The sequence below is a fragment of the Amphiura filiformis genome, chromosome 6 (genome assembly GCF_039555335.1).
Source record: "Amphiura filiformis chromosome 6, Afil_fr2py, whole genome shotgun sequence".
NCBI lineage: Eukaryota > Metazoa > Echinodermata > Ophiuroidea > Amphilepidida > Amphiuridae > Amphiura > Amphiura filiformis.
The window spans coordinates 70,538,799-70,560,768 of record NC_092633.1 but is presented as its reverse complement, the minus strand read 5'-3'; the positions used below and the strand labels follow the sequence as shown (position 1 = coordinate 70,560,768).

At 37.9% G+C, this 21,970-nt stretch overlaps 1 protein-coding gene across 2 annotated transcripts in view; it reads left to right on the top strand.

Annotated features, from left to right (window-relative positions):
- Window positions 1-2,914: 2,914 nt before the first annotated feature.
- The window catches only part of LOC140155959 (SH2/SH3 adapter protein NCK1-like), a 42,837-nt gene continuing 23,781 nt past the window's right edge, over window positions 2,915-21,970 (top strand). Inside the window, exon 1 of one of the 2 annotated variants that reach the window (XM_072178995.1) lies at window positions 2,915-3,387. Coding sequence is in view for 1 of the 2 variants with exons in the window: in XM_072178994.1 (XP_072035095.1) it covers window positions 15,645-15,666 (22 nt within the window). In the remaining variant the exon portion in view is untranslated. Of the gene's footprint in view, window positions 3,388-15,485; window positions 15,667-21,970 lie in introns of those variants that run through there. The other variant, XM_072178994.1, reaches the window with a different exon arrangement.

Genomic DNA, 21,970 nt, shown 5'->3' with positions numbered 1-21,970 from the left:
CTTATCCAAAAAAGTGTCTTTGTAGGCCTACGCGATTTTAGGTCCTCTACACATCTGGTCATTGTTGCGGGACTCATATTGATGAGTCCACATGACTCACTTATTCTAGTCAATATCCGTTTGACTATGCTGAATGAGTCATGTGATACATATTGACTAATCTAGATGAGTTACCTCTGATTGTCATTTTTGCTGGACTCCTATTGATGAGTCCATGTGACTCCCTTCGACTCACTTAGTCTAGTCAACATCCTATTGACTATGCTGAATGAGTCATTTGATACAGATTGACTAATCTACATTAGTCGCATCTGGTTGTCATTGTTTCTGTACTCATATTGATGAGTCCATATGACTCACTCAGTCTAGTCATTATCCCTTTGACTATGCTGAATGAGTCATGTGATACAGATTGACTAATCTGCATGAGTCATATCTGGTCATTGTTGCTAGACCCATTATGAGTCCACATGACTCACTTATTCTAGTCAATATCCCTTTGACTATGCTGAATGAGTCATGTGATATAGATTGACTAATCTACATGAGTCACGTCTGGTTGTCATTGTTGCTGGACTCATATTGATGAGTCCATATGACTCACTCAGTCTAGTCAATATCCCTTTGACTATGCTGAATGAGTCATGTGATACAGATTGACTAATCTGCATGAGTCATATCTGGTCATTGTTGCTAGACTCATATTGATGAGTCCATGTGACTCACTCAGTCTAGTCAATATCCCTTTGACTATGCTGAATGAGTCATGTGATACAGATTGACTAATCTGCATGAGTCATATCTGGTCATTGTTGCTAGACCCATATTGATGAGTCCACATGACTCACTTATTCTAGTCAATATCCCTTTGACTATGCTGAATGAGTCATGTGATACAGATTGACTAATCTGCATGAGTCACATCTGGTCATTGTTGCTGGACTCATATTGATGAGTCCACATGACTCACTTATTCTAGTCAATATCCCTTTGACTATGCTGAATGAGTCATGTGATTCAGAGGCTAATCTACATGAGTCACATCTGGTCATTGTTGCGGGACTCATATTGATGAGTCCACATGACTCACTTAGTCTAGTCAATATCCGTTTGACTATGCTGAATGAGTCATGTGATACAGATTGACTAATCTACATGAGTCACATCTGGTCATTGTTGCTGGACTCATATTGATGAGTCCACCTAGTCTAGTCAATATCCCTTTGACTATGCTGAACGAGTCATGTGATATAGATTGACTAATCTACATGAGTCACGTCTGGTTGTCATTGTTGCTGGACTCATATTGATGAGTCCACATGACTCACTTTGACTCACTTAGTCTAGTCAATACCCCTTTGACTATGCTGAATGAGTCATGTGATACAGATTGACTAATCTAGATGAGTCACATCTGATTGTCATTGTTGCTGGACTCATATTGTTGAGTCTATGTGACTCAGTTTGACTCACTTAGTCCAGTCAATATCCCTTTGACTAACCAAGATGAGTCATGTGATACAGATTGACTAACATAGATGAGTCACATCTGGTTGTCATTGTTGCTGGACTCATTTTGATGAGTCCAAGTGACCCGTTTGAGGTAGTCAATATCGGCAGACCCGGTTGGATGAGTCATTTGACTCGGATTTGGTTTTCAGTGTGAGTCATTTTTTGTAATTTTGAGAACAAAGTAGGCCTACAAAACATGCAAAATATGGTTCAAGCATGTATTTAAACATATTTAGGCCTATTCACCAATCTTTGCACAAGAACAAAATGATAATAAATGATATAGGGCCTATATTGGAATAATCCGAAATAATTAGGGTGATTACGGTACGTAACTACATGTATATTTTGTTCCTTGTTCTCAAAAAATTACTTGGGCAATTCAGTAGCGTAGCAGGCTGACAATTTACGTGTTCTCTTTGCCTGAATGAGAGACTGTTCAGTGCTCACAAACACTTGTTGGGGGAGGGGGCCTGATGCAAAAAAAATCATTGCAAAATATTTTCGGGTCCCTCCTCTTTTCAGATCTCAAAATTTTCAGCCCCCCCCCCCTTTTTGACATGAAAATTATGGGTCAGCCCCATAGAAAAGCATGTAAACCCCATAAACTCAATTTTCTCGGGAAAATTTGTGGTCAATCTTTTCAGCCCCCCCATTGCCATTAACAAGTGTTTGTGAACGGACCCTGATTGAAAGTTAATGTTAGCATAAGTTTTAAAGAATTCAATTTTCCAAATATATATCAGGTCACCTTAAATTCCTTTAATAACATATAGGGCTATTTTTGGTTCCATTTTTAGCCCATGAAGGGGGGGGGGGGGTAAAAAGCCCATAAAAAAGGGGGGGGGTCAGAAATCCACCTTTTAGGGGGAACAACAAGTTTTTGATGTCTAAGGTTCCAACGTGCACCAAAGCAAAGTGTAGTGCTATTTATGAACACAAAAAGTGTGTGTGTGGGGGGGGCGGCCGGTGAGGCTATCGATCAGATTACCCATATTTAGCTAAAGAAGGTTTTATTTTTTTAATTCCAAAAATAACTTGTGCTCTATTTTTCTGGGTATTTTTCTCAAATCAAGAGTTGTGCCAGACTGTGAGTGTGAGCGATTCACTCACTCAGACTCAGACAGAATTAGCAACTTACGTCATTTTTACCGTGCACTATAAAAACCGGAGTAAACCCCACCTTCTCATAGACATAGGCACAGTTCAATTAAATGGTATAGTTCAACATCTGTATTTTCGAATGCACTCGTTGGGTGAGAACTGGTCTTGTAGCTCCCAATATTTAGTACCGTAAGCTTGCGCGTATAAAATCAGCATCGCTAATTTATCAATTTACAGTAATAATCAAATTTTGATGAAATAATTGATGAATAAAACATCTTATGAAACGTATTATACTTAGCAAAGTATCGATACTTGTCTTAATTTTCCAAAGGCAATGACAATGTCAGTGGCGGAAAGATATTTGACCTTTGCGGAAGTTCGGGTGAGCAATGTCTGCCATTTTCCCGTGTACTTTTTGGCAATGGCTCACCTGTAAGTTGTCAAATTGGTACCCAAGGTTTTCAAGATTTTAACCATAACGGATGGTCTGAAATAACATTGCATAAGCTTTGCAATAAGGCGAACTTCCATTTTACATTAGAACTCGGTTGAAAAGATCGTGGAGTGGAAAATAGCTACGGTTTCTTTGTGAAGATTTCATCCGTGGGACAGTTCGGTGAACGCAGTTTAATGTTGACCTTTCATTGACCGCATAGAAATTGTGTGGATGTGAAGTTGGATGCTCGATTCCTCGCATTAAGGTCTGGTTCCTAGAATTCAGCGTGATTTGCTAGAGAACCGGGGTTAATGCCCAACAAGAAGACAAAGGTATTGTATGATCAAGTTCCGTCTTTGTCTGATTATTTCTTGATCTTTCTAGTTTCATCCATCAAATTATGATCAAATTAATTATCATTCATGCATAAATTTGCATGTCAGCCTAGTATAGAGAAAAATTATTTTAATTCGTACATCGATCGTCGAACATACTCTTTGCATGGCTGTGCGTAAAGGTTTATTCAGATTTCCTTTTACAAATTAAGCGTACTGCTAGCCGTCCAGCGCGTATTATTTGCACAAGGTCCAATACACACACTTGACGTCTTCGCGTCGCGCATGTATACGCGATGCGATGGGTATAAATAAGCTGTCAAAGGAAATCTGAATAAAACTTTAGTACAGCTGTTGTACGCAGATAACCTCGCTAAGATGGACGCGTACATACATTTTGTAATTAGTGTTACGTACGCTCGTGTACTATTAGCATGATTAGTCGCGGAGTAACTTCACAATCACAAGCGTAGCCGTACGTAGATTTATGTTCCACGATGTACCGTCCACGAATTGAATAATTTTTCTATAGACTGCGGAGCTCGGTCTTCAATGATTTATCTTTTGGTTGTAATATATGACTATCATTTGAGGACTGAGTTTAGTTGTCCACGTCCAACTTAGTTTCGTCAGCACAGACATCGACTGTTATCAATATCATACGTAGGCCTACTGACATTTTGTTTTAAACGGAACACGGCTCTCCACTAAGTTGGACAATAAATAGCCCTGACACTGTGTGACACATGTAGTGAAAGATCATGATGGACCGCAGTAGGTTTATCCGCATAGCAATAGCATGCTTGGAGATAGCATGCCCGTCGGAACCACTGCGGCCTATTTTTTTATCAGCCTAAAAAAACAGTCCATATTTCACCTCATCCCCTCATGAAAATATTATTCCATTGTACACTAAACATTCAATATTTGTATTTAATATTGTATGAATATGATCAGTGTTCGATTTTCATCTATTTTTTTGTGTAGCAAAAACTACTCACTTTCAGATTTGAGTAGCAATTCCAAAATTGTGAGTACCGGTAGCAATTATTTTCACCATATTTTGTGGATTTTTTTGTATAGGCCTACCTTTTACCATCGCCAAAACATTCCTACTTTCAGGGGAATTCTTGCCATAACTGTATCTATCATCTTTTTTCTCCCTTCTTGCATGCAAGTTTGTAGACAAATGCAGTGGCCAGTGATCGATTTTCATATATTTTTTTGTGTAGCAATAACTGCTACTCAGTACTCACTTTCAGATTTGAGTAGCAATTCCAAAATTGTGAGTAGCATTTTGCTATGCTAATCCAGGTAAATCGAACACTGAATATGTCTATGATAACTTTATAAGATAGCGTTCAAGCTTAGACTTACGTTTGTTTCAAAATACAGCGTTTGTAGACATGTCATACATTTGTACATGTAATTACTCATGTACGGTACCGTACTTGATAAATGAGCAAAATATAATAATGTAATAAACTGTTGCAGCATGAATACTGATATTGGACTCTGTCATTCTTGACATTTGCTTAAAAAGTTACCTTTTTCAGAGTCTTGATTAGCAGCGACGTAGCTTGCGACACCATCACGGCGTCTTCATTCAGCGTAGTGTTTACAATCCTCCGGTCACATGACCACCCGAAGTGTCAGCAGATCATTGTAGATGGTGGGCATGTCGTATCCGGCGTCCCTGTTGAGTGTAGGTTTTAGTGTCTTTATCTCTGTGGCTTCCCTGCTCTTTCTGTTCCAGAAGCGATCCTCCCTGCCGATGACGTCCACATCGTCCATGCTGATGTGAGTGATGTCATGTTTGGGATCAGCTTTGTGGTCACCGACTGCTGTTCGGGGGGTGGTGGTTCTAGTATGTTCTTTGAACCGGGTGCCAAGATTTCTACTTGTCTCGCCAACGTAGGTGTTCTCAGAGTCGGGGCAGCTGATTCTGTAAATTACACCGCATTTGGTGGTGTTAGGGGTCTTGTCCTTGGGGTGTACTAAAAAGGATCTGATGGTGTTGACCGGTTTGTGATAAGCATTGACCCGTGGTCGCGAAAATGTAGGATAACTTCTCAGAAAGTCCTTTGATGTATGGCAAGGGGACTTTGATTTTACGCTCATACTGTCCAGCTGTTTCCTTGCGATCTTTCTTTTTCTTTGGTTTGGGGGTTTTGAACATGCAGGACTTATAGACGTTTGCCTTGAGTGCAGTTTTAACGTGGCTCGTTTCCTGTTGTTTATCCTCGTCTGTAGTGACCAACTTGTCCACTCTATCCATCAGCATTCTGACCACCGACCTTTTATGCTCCAGATGGTGGTTCGAGTCAAAGTTCAAATATTGGTCGGTATGCGTTGGTTTACGGTATATGGTGGCTTTGGTGCTACCGTCATCCTCAACGTGGATACAAGTGTCTAGGAAGGGGAGTTTACCCTCTTGTTCGGGTTCGTTGGTGAATTTGATGTTCTTGTTGAGACTATTGATGTGCGTTGTAAAACCATCAATGTCATATTCATGGATGAGGATGTGTCATCGACATAACGAAACCATCTCGACGGGGGGCGAGGGGCCGTAGCAAGAGCCTTGGTCTCGAAACTCTCCATGTACAGATTGGCTACAATGGGGGAGACTGTGGAACCCATCGCCGCACCATAGGTTTGTTTGTAGTATTGTCCTTTATATACGAAGTAAGTGGTATTGAGACAAAAAGTGAGGAGCTCCAGGATATGGTTGATTTTGAGAGGAGTGCGATCCTTTAGCATGGCGTCCTTCTCCAGCTTATCCTTGACTGCTTCAATCGCGTCCGGTACGGGTATACTTGTGAACAAGGCAGAGACATCATAAGATACATGTATCAGCTTTTGTCCAGGTGGTACTTCTAAGTTCTTAATTTTGTCCACGAACTCACCACTGTTGTGAATGTGGTGTTCAGTATTGCCGACTAAGGGACTGAGAATTTCGGCAAGGACTTTGGCTGCGTTGTATGTCAAGCTACCGATGCTAGACACTATTGGTCGAAGTGGAGCATCTGGTTTATGGATTTTGGGAGAACAGCAGTCGGTGACCACAAAGCTGATCATAAACATGACATCAGCATGAACGATGTGGAATTCATCGGCAGGGAGGATCGCTTCTGGAACAGAAAGATCAGGGAAGCCATTGAGATAAAGACACTAAAACCTACACTCAACAGGGACGCTGGATGCGACCTGCCCGCCATCTACAATGATCTGCTGACACTTGACCACCCGATGGGTGGTCATGTGACCGGAGGATTGTAAACACTATGCTGAATGAAGACGCTGTGATGGTGTCGCAAGCTATGTCGCTGCTAATCAAGACTCTGAAAAAGGTAACTTTTTAAGCAAATAATAAACTGTTATTTAACATTTTGCCAAATATTCAAAACTGCTCTCCTAAACCATGTAAATCACTCCACCACTCTCCTAAACTATTCCAGGGGAGCTTTTTACCACCAATCTCCTTGAAAGCTCCAGTGGAGTGTTTTAATGCTCCTCTGGAAAATACAAAAGACAGTCCCTGATATATTTAGTATGACATATTGCATTGAATCCGTTGATATATTCTGCATAAAAGTTCTGCGGTATAGACAAATCCAACGAGGCAAGTGATGGTCAGAATTCATTCAGCTCAAGCCTTGAAATAAGCAGGCGCTGGGAGCAAATTTGCCCTCGTAAAGCCATCAATTGCTCCTGGTCTTTGTAAACGTCACATGAACCAGGAGCAATGTTCTAAACAAATTGCTCCTGGTTCCAGTTACGCAATTCTTGCAGTAGTGCTGGTATACTGTATTGTATGCAGAAAAGGATATGGCCATGCGTCGTGAACTCGCCGACTTTGCGTCACACCTTGATTTTTCTGTCACGATGCACCTTTTTTGGTATAAATTGTCATATCTGGAAATCTATACACCCTATGATAGCAAAAGTATACATTTTTGGAAAGCTATTGGTCCAAGGAATCTAAAATGGAATCAGAATTTAGTGTAGGGTATATGTGAAAAGAAATAATGTAAAAAATGCAAGCCCATTTTATATTTTTGCTGAAGCTTACTTGGGGTACTGGTTTTCATTCATGTGTACCCTCCATCAATTCTTAATGCAGTTTTGAAATGTTCAGACCATTAGCTTTCTGATGATATAGGGCTTTATGATAGTAAACCAATGTGTATTTCAGAAAATGGCTGGTGGAATTTTATACCGATTCAACCCATCAGTCTAATACATTTTGAAAAATATTTTCTTAGGGTAACACCCTACACTAATTTCAAGTGCATTTTTGGATTCCTTGAGCCAAGAGCTTTCCAAAAATGTATACTTTTGCTATCCCACTTTTAAAAATACAGCGATGGTAATCAGGCTTCCCGTTAGTGTGCGTCATTGCGTCCAGATGCGTATTTTACAAATTTAGACGCAAGTTCACATGGCTAATCAAGTATTTTGCGTCCATGTCACATAGTTGTGGACGCAGACAAAACTTCGAAATTTAATCATTAATTGATGATAAAAATAAGAAATTGTTTTATTTTTACGATAATAAAAGCCCCAAAATGTTGACCAACCTGCTAAGAATTGAAGTAAATTCTGCAATATTTGTAAATGCAACGTCAGGAAATCGTGCACTTTTTGCATGCTTTCTGTCGCAATCGCTGTTTGATGGGGAAAGTCCCAATTGATGCAATTGTTTGTTTACAAAGCATGCTGGACTGACGATGTGCAGTTAATGTTTATTTAGTTATTTATCACAACCTGACAATATTCAGTTTTTAATATTTTAAGTTTATTTTTCATAAATAATCTACGCTTTCCTTTATTAGTATTATTGTTACGATGAATAAAAGCAATTTTAAAGACAAAATCCAAACGATAACCTATTTTTGTATTATTTGTGGCAGCGCGTGTTTTAGCTTTTATAGCATCAACAACACATGGATCAAGTAAAAGTAAAACCCGAAGTAAAAAGTACGAAAATTTGCTAAAGATTGACAGACTTTATGCATGTTTTTGCAGCTGTTTTTGACCATGTTTCGGACCAAAACTGATGCAGAAATGAGAAAAATTATCATAGCGACTGGAGATGGAATATCACGGCGAAAATTTTATTTTTAACAATCAACATTTGATGAGGTAGACCGGGTGTACGTGTGTTAGCAACGAGGGGTTGCCGCTATGCTATGCTTCCGGTATGATTGATCGTGAATTTCAGATGGACGCCTTTAAAAATCTGTCTGGACGCAAGTTTTTTCAATCTTGTCAGCAAACTTGCGTCACACATGACGCACATTTTAAAACCCTTAACGGGAACCCTGATGGTAATCTCTAGCAGTATATTGCGCTTGAAAATTTGGGTTTGCTGTGTAGAGAATAGGGACAAATTTGTATGTCATGTGACTTACCTGTGACACCCAGTCCTCTCATTTTCTTTTAAGAAAGTTAAGGTATTTAAATGTTTACATGGACATGGACAACTAAGCTATCTTTTGATACCAAATTTATAGTAATAGGACACATTTGAAGTACATAATGAACAATTTTACAATTGTGTGCACTTAAAATACAAACTACCCATAGAGTTTGTACATGAGTGCACCGCTGCCACATGCACCGCTGCCACCACCACCCCTGACTTGGTCAATTGGATTGGGTGCCATTCTGCCAATGTTCAAGATATCTTAATGAAACTGTCCATAGTTACTAGCCTTCATTTGATACCAAATTTACTGTCATACATGTACTTATATTTCTTCCCAAGATGCACTCAAAAAACAAAATGATCACAGTGAAAAGTGTGACGCCGCCCACCACCCTTTTTGGGTGTTGAGTTCAAAACGCATGGCCATATACTCTTTGAAAATTGCTCCTGTTTCTTCAGAAATTGCTCCTGGTTCTTGTAAAATCCCAGTGAACTATGAGCGATACTCAAAACAAATTGCTCCTGGTTCCAGTCCGCTTATTTCAAGGCTTGATTCAGCTATTACTGGGTCCCTTCCGCACCAAACTGGTATTGTGACTGCCCAATTGGGGGGATTAAACCCGCTTAAAAATGGATGCTATAATTGTATAAGCCCTAAGTTCGCAATTTCGGAAAATTGCAACTGCGCATGCTCAGACATCGTCACACAGTTCTTCGACAAGAGATGAACCAATCTCCCCCATTGACGGCCGTGTGAATGAACTGCGACTCAAAGGATTCCCCTGTGATTTTTCTTGTCTTTTACAATATTAGCCATTTGAAACAATCACAATCAATACTTTGAAATATATGCAAGTATTGAGAAGACATCTGGACCAGAGAATGTGAAAAACACAATCAAGTAAGTAGCATTTTTTTAAAAGTGCCAAGTTCACTCCCATTGAAATATACTGCACGAGTCACCGTGTTTATCTCCAATTCTTTTCATGGATATTACCCACAATGCACTCTGTTCTGAAATTGCGAAAGGTCTTATTGTGCTGAGTGTGATCAGAAATAAGGTAACATTTGGCCAAAAATTAATATTGTTATAAATTTGTGCATATTGTGTATAATAATTATCTCAAAACACCATTTTACAAATCCAAAAGAAAAAGTAAAATTTTGCCGTAAGTTCTGCGTAAACTGGGTCCGTAAAGTTAGGTCAACAAATTTACACTGTGAGGGACGGACATCACAATACAAATTTAAAAATAAAGCTTTAAATAACAGTTCCTGTACATAGTTTGTTTTTGCAAATTAACAACAATACATTTGCTATCAATAATACAATTTAGATGAATAAAAAATGTGTCCCTGTAGGAAAGGGAGTCGTTGAAGTTGACATTATGAAATTTTATCCGTCCCTCACCAGCCCTCGAATTAAGGATCTGAAGGAGCCACTGCAACTTTTTTAGGGCAGGTCGATAATTGCCTTGGATTTTCACTGAAAAGGCAAGGCAGCACGGCAGTTTGTAATATTTCAAGAGGGCATCATGGCAACTGTTGAAAATTTGATAAGGGCACCATGGCAATTTCTCAAAAAGTGAAGAAAACACACACAAAAGTAGGCCCCTACAGTCTGATAGATGATTTTATAATGAAGGGGCAGGGCTGGGGCACCAACGGCAGTGGCGTAGATTTCTTTTTGACATTGGGGGGATGGGGTTGGAAAAATTTGTGGAAATATAATGAATGCAGTACTTTTTGGTGACAGAATAAGTTCATGGTGCAAATGCGCGCAAAAAATTTTGCTATTTTGAAGCTAAACTGATGAAATATGGTGCAAAAGCGGAATAAATGCTTGCGAAGCGCGCGAAAATTTGCACTTTTGGGGATAAAATGGGCAAATATGAGGTTAATTTGATCAGAAACCCATATTCAGGCGTCAACATTGGGGGATGATTGTATGGAGCATCCCCCCCTGGTAAAATATTGGGGGGATAAATCCCCCCATCCCCTGGGATCTATGCCTATGACCGACGGCAACTTCATTAGAGGGCACGGCAAGTGACTGCCTTGGGTAAAGGACATATTTTGAGGGCATTACGGCAATGGGGATGGGCACCCACGGTAATATGACATGGGTGCTGTGGGTTAATTCGAGGGCTGTTCCTCACAAAATTAATTGTAAAAAGTTTTTTCTCATAAAAGTTCTTGAATAAATTACAATGACACATACCCCATCTATTGACATTGATGCCCAGGTATCCTGATATAAAGTTACAAAAATTAGAAACATTTCATTCCAGAGTTACACAACCTTAATTACAAAAGTGTTTCATATTAAAAACACAAAACGTCGCACAGCGCCATCATCCTTATATCTTCGTGATCAAAAATTGCCGTGATAGTACTGCAAATCCTTTCGTTTTTCAACAGCTACGCATGGCGATTTTGTTCGAGATAGGCCGAGCGACTCAGGCTATTAAAGCATACCATTTACACAATATGAGATACCGCCACAGAGTTTTTATTCTACGTTTTTACGATTTGCGCGGCCTGATCAGTACCCCATATGGTATTGCCATTACAAGAAAATTTGATTTGTTGTCAGGTAAAACCCAGGTTTTGTTTCCAATACACTAACTGAAAATGCAATAGGGGAGATTGGGGTTAGTCGGAACGCGGGGCAGGGTCTTAGCTAGAAATTGAGGGTTGCCCGTCATTTGAATAAAATTGCCTGTCCTAATTTGACCTTTAAAACATTTATCAGACATCTATAGCCCATGGGGTTCAAATAGTTCAAATATGTGCTGATATGGCCTTCTCCTACAAATTTGGTCTACTTAAAAGGTCAATTAGCTTCTCAAAACATAAAATTTATAATATACCATCTGTCAAAGGCATTAATTTTGCCCGTCCCAGGAGCAAACTCCCCGTCTGAAATGACGGCCAGACGGGTGGCTAGCTAAGACCCTGACGCGGGGTAATTGTTGAAACATTGTATTTGGTGACACTCGTCACCTTGTGTCCAAAGTATTGACCCGCACTCCCACATATTTATTTATTCATTTTTTCACACTGATTGTATGTTAAAGGGTGCCTTCAAGGGAAGTATAACCCTAACAACACAATAATAATTATTTTGAAATTTTTACAAGCCGTGTTTCAACTAACCTCACCCTATGTTTCAACTTACCCCAGGGGTGGGGTTAGTTGAAACACTTTTTTTTCAAATTTTCAAATTGGATTATATGAATAATCATAAGCAGGTCCAATAAAGTTTAAGGCTGTATTTGTAGCATGTATGTATATGTTTATACTGATATGGTTAGTGTTTCTTGAAAGTAATCGGTTTGCGTTAAAAAGACGATTTTGTGAAAAATGTTTCAACTAACCCCAATCTCCCCTACACTAATTAGCGGTGATTGCTGTTTGCTGTGGATATATTTTACTGCATTTTATCCGTAACAATTTTTAAATCGTTCATCAAAATTGTGATACCGTATTTCGTCAAATAAACGCCCCTACATTTTCCCAAGGGGGGGGGGGGCGTTTATTCAAGGTCAATTTTAGAACAATAATTCCCGTTAAAATCATTAGGTAAACTAAAAAAACACGCTATAATGATGAACTATGAACTAGAAACACTGACTTCTGGTTCACTTCCGGGTTTCTGATCCAGATTTTTGCCAATTATTGACGCTATTATTGACCATGTGGGCAACTTGGTAAGCTTACTACACAAGATAGCATGGAAATATCAGCATTTTTTAAACATCTTGGTTGAAAAAAGTGGTGGGGGGCGTTTATTTGAGGGGGGGGCGACTATTTGACAAAATACGGTATATTTTTTTTTGAGAATTACAATTATGTATAAAGGAACACGTGTAGGTGCTGTATAGAATATTAAATCAGAAAGCCTATAACACATAATGTAGACACACTATGCCACTTTCTTTATCTGCGTCAATAATAGAATATTGATTTCAATCGAATTGAATACATCTCTCCATTTTGAGTTTGTACTTTACCACTGAGCGATCTAGCGATCAATTTCTAGCCAATCAGATAGGACTCAGGACTTTTCTTGCGTTCGGTGAAATACCAATCGTCAGTCGGCCGTCGCTCACCAACGGAGTATTTAAAGTTTATATTTATAATACAGGGTGTCGACACTGTGCATTGTGCAATTTTTTTAAATTTTTTTTAGGTCAACCATGAATGATCCTAGCATTTTTAGGTCTAGGTCCAGGGACAATACTGCAAAACTGCAAAATCCCCTATCTTAATTCATACATTACAATTAATAAGAACATACAAAAATATTCTTAGAAAAGAGCCTACATGAAATAATACATGTTTTCCTACACGTTTCCAACAATGTTTCCCATCAGTGTCCAAAGTCGCCCTAATTTACGGTAATGAAGTACCGATACTGTAATTAATATTGCCCTATAGATCAACAGTATTAAGTTCTTGGGACACAATTCACACACCATCTTACACATGTACATTTTAACACTCCTGTAGTTCGCAAACTATAGACCCTGGCCTATCATAGCAAAATTATACATTTTATGGAAGAATTGAAGTCTTTTCTTTCCAAAAATGATATCTATATTCCAGTAGGGGCAAGTCTTAAGCAGTCCAAGCAGTATTCCTGTATTTTCCACTCATTTTAACTGAAAATTTCATATAAATTCCATGTATCATAACAGAGCTAGTACATCAACTAGGGGCAACCTTTTCAAAATAAATAGGTGGGTGTTAGAGATGAAAGAGAGCTCAGGTTCAAACATATCACTGACTGCTAGTGCTAGAGAGTGATCTTCAAATTATGCATCATCATTGTAACTCACTTCATCTTTATCCTCTAGAATTGCACATAGTTCAACTTCATAAGGCCCCCCCCCAAAAATTGTTTGCTTGCCCACAACCGACCGACTGTAAAATTTGTGCTGACTATAAAAACAGTAGCAGACGTGTGTATGCAATGTGTTGTTACTGTACACGTTTGTACCGGGACTCTATTGACCATTGACCAAAAGTTGTGATAGGCCTATGCATCTTCCTTTGGCACAATTTTAGGAGACAATTGTCCTCACTTTTGAAGCGTTTTCATTTGTCCTGGTTATGTTTTCTATTAGTAGCAGATGATGGAAGGATTTAGACATTTTGTCCCCTGGCTACATCCCGCTTTGAATTTTACCATTGAAATCAAGGTCTTAGACCAAGTGATTTGAAGGTTTGGGTGTGTATTCAAAAACCTGGGTGTGTAAATTTAAGATATGTGTACAAAGTAATTATACGTTTTTGAAAGGATTGTTAAAAAGTGTTTTAAAGCCGCCCACATCACCGCCATTATCGTTTATCACAATAAATGTTGCTGCCAAGTGCCAATATCGCGATAAAGAAAAGTTGTGCCAATGAACATGCATATATACCGGTACCGTAATTTGCTACAGGGCCGTAGCAAGGTTGAAAAATGTGGGCGGCCATTACAAATGTGGGGCGGCCAAAATACAAATATATGCCCAAATTGAAATAAAGATATAAAGAAAAACATAACAAATTTCTCAAAAAGTGGGGCCATGGCATCCCCGGCTGCCCGGCCGCCCGGCCGCCCCGCTTGCTACGGCCCTGATTTGCTACTTACCTTTGTGGAATGACCATGAATTTCACATGAGGGCTCTTTTCAGAAAATTTCTGTTAAAGCAAAGCAAAAGCAAAAATGTGTACTCGCAGCTTTTTATAGGACTGAAATTAAGCCAGTGGATTACAACTTTTTTATAAAATATGTACCGTATCATTTTATGAATACATGTTTGATCTACATACATTATAGATATCAATATCACAGCACCAAACTGATGTTACATTTAAACTTGAAAATATAGCCATTTGAATTTTAATTGGCAAAGTCCGTCTGTTACACATAGGCCTATAACATATTTAGCTCGCACCCCTTTGACAATAAATGGCCTGTTCCAAAAAACTGGCCGCATTTTAAATTTTTTTCTTTCATAAAGATTCCAGTTAGTAGAGATATTGTCCAAAACGGAGTTATGTTTCAATATCAATATTAGAAATTTAATTTTACACACCAATGCTAACAAGACCGATCAGCCTCTTATTCCAAGTTCATGATAAATTGGGCCATTTTGGGGATGTACAGGATTTTAAAAAGCCTAATTAAAGGAGGTCAATCTGAAAATCTACATTGTAACTGTAAGTACCCCCAAACATACAATTCTTTTTACCGGTACTCGTTTTAGTATTTATATGATCAACATAAAACACAAAAATTATGCCATTTAGCAAAACACCTATTCATGCTTTCTTGTCACTAGTGGTTTTATTAAATGGGCCATCTAGAGCATGCGATTTTATATCAAATGATGCAAGACCCTAGAAAAGTTTTTGATTCCTTATTTTATTTTAGCCCAAGATATCCCACATGGCTTCCCCTCTACTTGGAATCATTTGTTGACAGTGAACTTCACTGTTAATATTTGGTCTGAAATAAACTTGGCAACACTCATTACAAGTGATGATGTCAATGGTGCTAATTATTATCCCCCTATGACAGGCAACACCAGTTATATTTAGGCACAGGCTTGCTCTCTTGCAATTCATTTGATATGTAGTTGTGATAATATAATTGGTCATACAGTAGACTGGTCATTCATTCTTTTGAGCCACACACTCACTGTTGTACAGAAAAGTCTTGTTATTGGCTGACATTTGTATGTTAATTGTTATGTAGAGAGATGATATAGTTGTGGGCACTAGTATTTTCTTTTTCCATTTTGGATATAATTACAATAATCATCTAGTTATGGGGCTTCTTTCTGTTCCAGGTAAGTGACATTTGTATGCATACTTCTTGATGCCCTATAGTAGTATTGTCAAGTACTGTACATGTAGACAACATTTGTACATTATATTCTACTGACCAGTACAAACTTGAAGTACCATTAATTTTACTTTTCACCACTTTCACAATAACAAATAAATTCTAAATTTTTATTACATTTTTTTCTTGTTTGTGTTTCGAAGAAAAGTAGGAATAAAGGACTCAAAGTATCTGCATAATGAATAATGTTCTTGTGCAAATGCAAACTAGGTTGTCAAATTTGAAAATGATGGTCTGATCAGAATGTGAGCACTCCATATGACGATTCTGAAATTAGCCTACTGTTGTCTTGCATACATGTCTAAATGTAAAATTAAGCTCCTGGGTTCAAATGCTCAAAACTAGTCTAACTTTAGACCTGGTCTAACTAATTGGAGATCCCTCCTTAATCCTAACCTCCAAATTTGATGGCGCTTTTCCACACAATTGCAGATTACTCCTTAACATGCTTACATTGATGTATCTTTTGCTCCAAAATGTAAAATCAAATGGGGCAGATTATGAAGATGATATGTGACATGATCAAGGGGAATGAATCACATGTCGGCCCTGGTCAAAAATGAGTTTTACGCATGTTTCTAAAGAGGACATTTAGAGCTTTCAGAAACTGAAAACCCCATGTTGATACGACTTTTCTTTGTGAAGTTACATCAATTTATCAATCGCTGAAAACGATATAAAACAAAAGAATTTTAACACTTTCTTTGCCAATATCTCAAAATCAATATTAGCGACATCCGACTCATTTCCCTTGATCGTGTCACATATTACAAATTTGTACATGTATTAGAATAAAAATAAATGAATGATGAACATAATGATGAATATTTCTTTGGACCCAATTTATTGTTCTATCTCTAAACGTGTACTAGCTTTTGCTTGGGGAATTGTCAGAGAGATTTCTTAAAAGAGAGAATATCAATGTCTAATAACTTTAAAATGAATTTTGGTGAGTGGATGTGATATGATCATTCACACAGTATTCTCATACATCATTTTATTCATATAACTGGTTTCAAATGCTCTTGACTCATTTGATTTCTTCTGTTACGGATATCAAGTTTTGGGCTGATTCATTTCCCTTCTAATTTTAAAAATACATTCAGCTTCAATGTATTCGCAGGGAAAATCATTCCAGTAAGCAAGAGGCAAATCACATACAGGCAGTAGGCATTTTATAGGGGACATGTATTTTTTTCTCTCCTTGAAGACATACATTATGTATGAATCATAGAATATGTCTGTCTGTAACTTGCAGATTGACACCATATACCAGGCATTCACTAATTAATCATATTGAAGAAGGAAACTAAATATTTCCCTCCAGTCCTCCTACCATTTTGCTGACCATTACCACAGTATTTGTGTTTATGCTGGTAGCCAGTGTACTTATGGGTCTTGGGTTATCCCACATCCCATCAATAAATTAGTCATCAGTGAAGCTTTTAAAATGTAAATTACAGGAGCTTGCAGGACAATAACATGTGTAGCTAGTCATGGTCAATACAGTGTGGGTTAACTGGTACATGTATGACCTGGTTTGTGATGGTAAAGAATATTGACTAACATGCTTCCATGTGAATGATGAAAATAGTTTATGGTACAGCCATGAAATACTACATTGTGGCATGGATCAATGCATCCTAACGCGCATAAGAATAGATTCCATGTTAACTACATTTTGTTGTCATATCATGTTTACTCATTGAACTTGAAACCCGGTGGGTTCAGTTTGTATTTAAAGGTAGGACGTATGGCCATTCCAGGATTTGAAAATGACCCCTATTTCACGGGAATCGAGGACATTTGCAGCAATTTGCAGGAAAATTTGCCCCCAAATACCTCCCCTATTTTTATCATTTTGAGGACGCATTTTCATTTCACCCCCTTATCACAAGGAATCAAGGACATTTTTCCGAAATAAATACCCCTATTTTTACCATTTCAAGGACGCTTTTGAATTTCCCCTATTTCACGGGAAATGAGGCCAATAACTTGAAACTATAGCGGTAAAACGCAGACGAAAGTCCTAGAAATACACCCTATTTTTCATTTCAAGGACAATTTTGCTCCAAAACACCCCTAATTTGGACAGTCGCGAACAATTTTGTCCTCGAAAATTCCGCGGACATCTCTTGAAAAGTACCCCTAATTGGAACCATCATGCGTACACATTGTCAGTGAAGACTGAACCCACCGGGACTTGAAACAAACACAGGACCTGAAAGTTAATCTACAGATCCATCAGTAGCAGTATTAAGGTGGTATTGGATGCATTTTCTAGAAATTAGAAAATGCTTTGAGCATGTTTTAAACAGATTAATTGAGTAGGGTAAAGTACACTGATCAATATGCCTTTTGTTTGGAGCAAATCGGACATACGGTTTCCATAATACATCAATTTATATTTTCTTTGTATCCTATTGTTTTTGTCAATAATCAATATAGTTAATGAGCTAAAAGGACTGGAAAGGCTCATTAATATGTAATTTTGCCAATATTTTGCTAAAAATCAATGCATAAATGTTCAGGGTACTTTTATTTTGCATACTTTTGCCCTGAAACTTGGTCAAAGTGTTTCTAATATGTTCTAATGTATTATATAGTGAAGCCGCCCTCTAATTCGCATATGTGCATAATTAATGAGCTAATTAAAAAAGACAAGTTCACGGATCAGGTGTATAGTACATGTGCATGCTTTGAGCTACTTTGGTCTAACATTTAATATTCATATCTAACCTACTCTGCACTTATTCGACAATAAATAAGTGATATGAGGCTTAATAATGATACCTGCGTCTTGACTCTGCAAAACAATATTTTTTAAAAACCTCATTTTGCATTTAGTTTTTTAAGCTCCATCGGGAGCCACCTACAGGATCTCATTTTGCATTTAAGTTTTTATTGTGTTGCAAAGTAGCAAAACTTTCTTATGGTGCAATTTGTGCCTGGAAAAGGCTATCCCCTCTTACAACCTATCAACAGGTCTGATTTCTATAATGAGGTGTCACCGGGTTTGCAAGAGATAATAATACCAAATCTAAACACCATGAAATTCACCACATCACGACCAAGCTCACATTGGGCACCCCATTCCTTTTTTAAAGGAATTTTTATTGACAACTTGTATTCACAATGAGAGGGGTACCATTACCAATCAATCAATCAATCAGTGTGTAATTGTGATCATATTAATTATCAAATAAAACAAAAAACGAGTTTGCAAACTGGAAGTGCTGTGGTCTTGCGACCAGTATTTGAAATACACAAAAAATTGAGGTGTCCTGAGGACAACCTATTCCTAACCATAGATTCTACTTGTCCTCAAAATATTTCAGCTGTCCCAAAAATCTGTTAAATTTTTGAGTGCAAAATATTACATTATTTTGTTTGATACTACTAGCTTCCAAATTTGCCATTCTGATCATTTTGGTCAGTGAAATGGTTTAATAATCAAAAATTCAGAACTGAACAAGTGAACATCATTCAGTGTGCTAGTGGTGAGTTGTAGATGATACAAAAGTAGGGTGGCCACAATGCTAGCTATTGTGTGTACCCCTGCCTACATACTCAAATGTATGGTGAAAATGTAACAGATTCTGCAGCAGTTGGAAAACTTTTGGGCATTTTGAATTCCATATAATTTGTCTCCTAGTAACTTCTGTGCAAACCCGACTACCTAATTAGATAGAAAAAATTCTGCTCGTAATGAAGGTGAATATAGCATTTTTTGTACGGTCACGCATAAAAAAGTTACGCACAAAATAATTTTTGTCATCAAATAAAACTATTTTCCCAAAGATGTACAATTATGCTATATTCAGTTTTACAATCTAGACCCTCAGAGCAAAATCCTGTGCAAAAATCAGACAATTTGGTTGTGTAGTTTAGGAAATACAGGCTTTTGAAGGTCAAAATTGGCACATAATAGCGCCCTCAACGGTGAAAATCACATATATTTACCTTAAAAGTCCTGGCAAAAGAGTTATTTTTGTGATTTCAGCCATTTTAAAAATGTTGTAAAGAAGCAAATATAGCAATTAATTATGACCCTGGATTTTTAACATTTGCATAAATGAACATTAAATAAACAAAAACAATACATCTTGTGTCTTCTTTGGCTTTATTCCCACAATTATCGCTCCGTGAATATGCAAATTTATGACAAAATCAGGATTTTCCTAAAAATGGGGTAAAATGGCCAATTTTGTGAATCTTTAAAAGGATGTATCTTCGCAACGGATTGTCCGATTGAGTTGATTCAAGAGCTTTTTAAAATCATTTTGCAGCAGGAACAATCCTGACAGAAAAAGTAATTCCAGGGGTTGGTTTGAAATTTTCATGTGACCACCCTAACAAAAGACATTAAACATGACCAAGTTTAAAATTTATATTTTTGCTGAACTATAGATAGATATTTATTAGAACATGCGCTTTTACATCAGCAGCACACATTTAAGATGGAGCCTTCTACACCTAGTCTACAAAGTTACAAAAGGTGATTCAATAAAAATAAAACATTGAATGATACAAGTCCAAACAGATCCAAACATTTATCAAAGAATGATACAAATTAACATTACTCATACCCAACCGATGCAACCCCTACGGGTCTAACACACTTTGTTTATCCCACTAGTGGTACTTCCCTGCTCTCACATACTAGTAGTTGGTCACATAACACCACGCATAGTCACTCCCTCACACGCACATCCCCTTACACCCACACCCCTAACCTCTCGCACCCCTCCCTTAAATAACACTCGCCCCTTCCCACTGTCAAGAATACCCCTCCTCTCAGCAGTGTGGTAAATAAGCAAAAATGACCACGGGCCATTTGGGCCCTTGTTCTTGAATCTTTAGGGGCCCTCACAAACTTTTGCGGGCCCGAATAAATTGAGAACGGAAAATAAACACATTTTTTGAAAAAAATCAGCATTTAAAATGAATCTCCATAAATGCATTAGAGAGTTCCAATATCTGTGGTGTAGTATGGACGATGTCTTGGAAGATTTTTTGTATTTTCAGTCCCGTTTTTCAGTAAGCTTAAATTTATTTATTTATTTACCTATTTTTTTCATGGGCCAGTCGGGCCCTCATGGCACATTTTCGTCAGGCCCGCATTGATTTTCACGTGCTATGGGCCCCCGGGCCCGCCTTATTTACCCCGCTGCCTCTCAGTGAAAATAACCTATTCCCTTCACATAAAATATATTTCCCTCCCTGGCCCGGAGTTAAGGCCCTATACATGTAGTTTGAAAAATATAACAATCGAACATTAAATATACATTATTGACATGATTATATATATTCAACACTTTTCTGTGATTGAACATGTTGAACTTACTCATTCACTTTTTGGTCTGAAATGGGCATATCTTCAAATACCAAGAAGGTATGACCACCTGGGTGGTGTCAAATGAAAGAAAAACTAAAGAATATAAGAAAAGTATTTCCCACCTAGTACAGGGTGACACTCATAAGATTCGGTCAATAATATATGGGTTCTTTTCATACTTGAAATACGAAGAAGGTAAACAGTATAGGGGCCAGCCCCATGAAATTGCCGCATCGTTGGACAGATGTTTCAAACGGACAAATTATATATCAAAATGTTCAGAAGAGTCAACGTGGGCCTGTCATGTTGCCAAATCTATAACCTGTGCGATCTATTCTGTTTCTATGGTAACGGTTACACTATTTAAGGATTTTTTGGGTTTTTTTTACCTAAAAATAGCACATTGAAACTAGCTATTTCTTGAAAACTACATGTAAATGGAGTAGAAACTTCATATTTGGTATAGTGCTGTAATCGATTGTCGTAAGTATCGATAGTCGGAAAATACATAGACTTCCGACATGTCGAAACACTCAATGTCAGTATCGATACACAAACGACATGGCACACATTGCCAAAGTCATGTAAAATTGCGGATTTGCAATACCACTTTCGTTTGTTTGATGCATGATCCATGTAGTTTTAGCTGTTAGGCTTCAATACACTTGTTGTTAACTTGTTTCTGGAACTTACTGATAATAAAATTGGTAAACTCAAATCCGTGTTTCAAACTGCGTGAGTATCGATAATAGTATCGACATGTCGGATGTTTGCCTCCCGACATATCGATACCCAGAAAGCTTATCGATTACAGCACTAATTTGGTATGCAGAACACATGTCACAAGGATATTTGAAATATATGGAAACAAAATCATCGCTTAAAATATACATTTAATTTATGGGTAAAA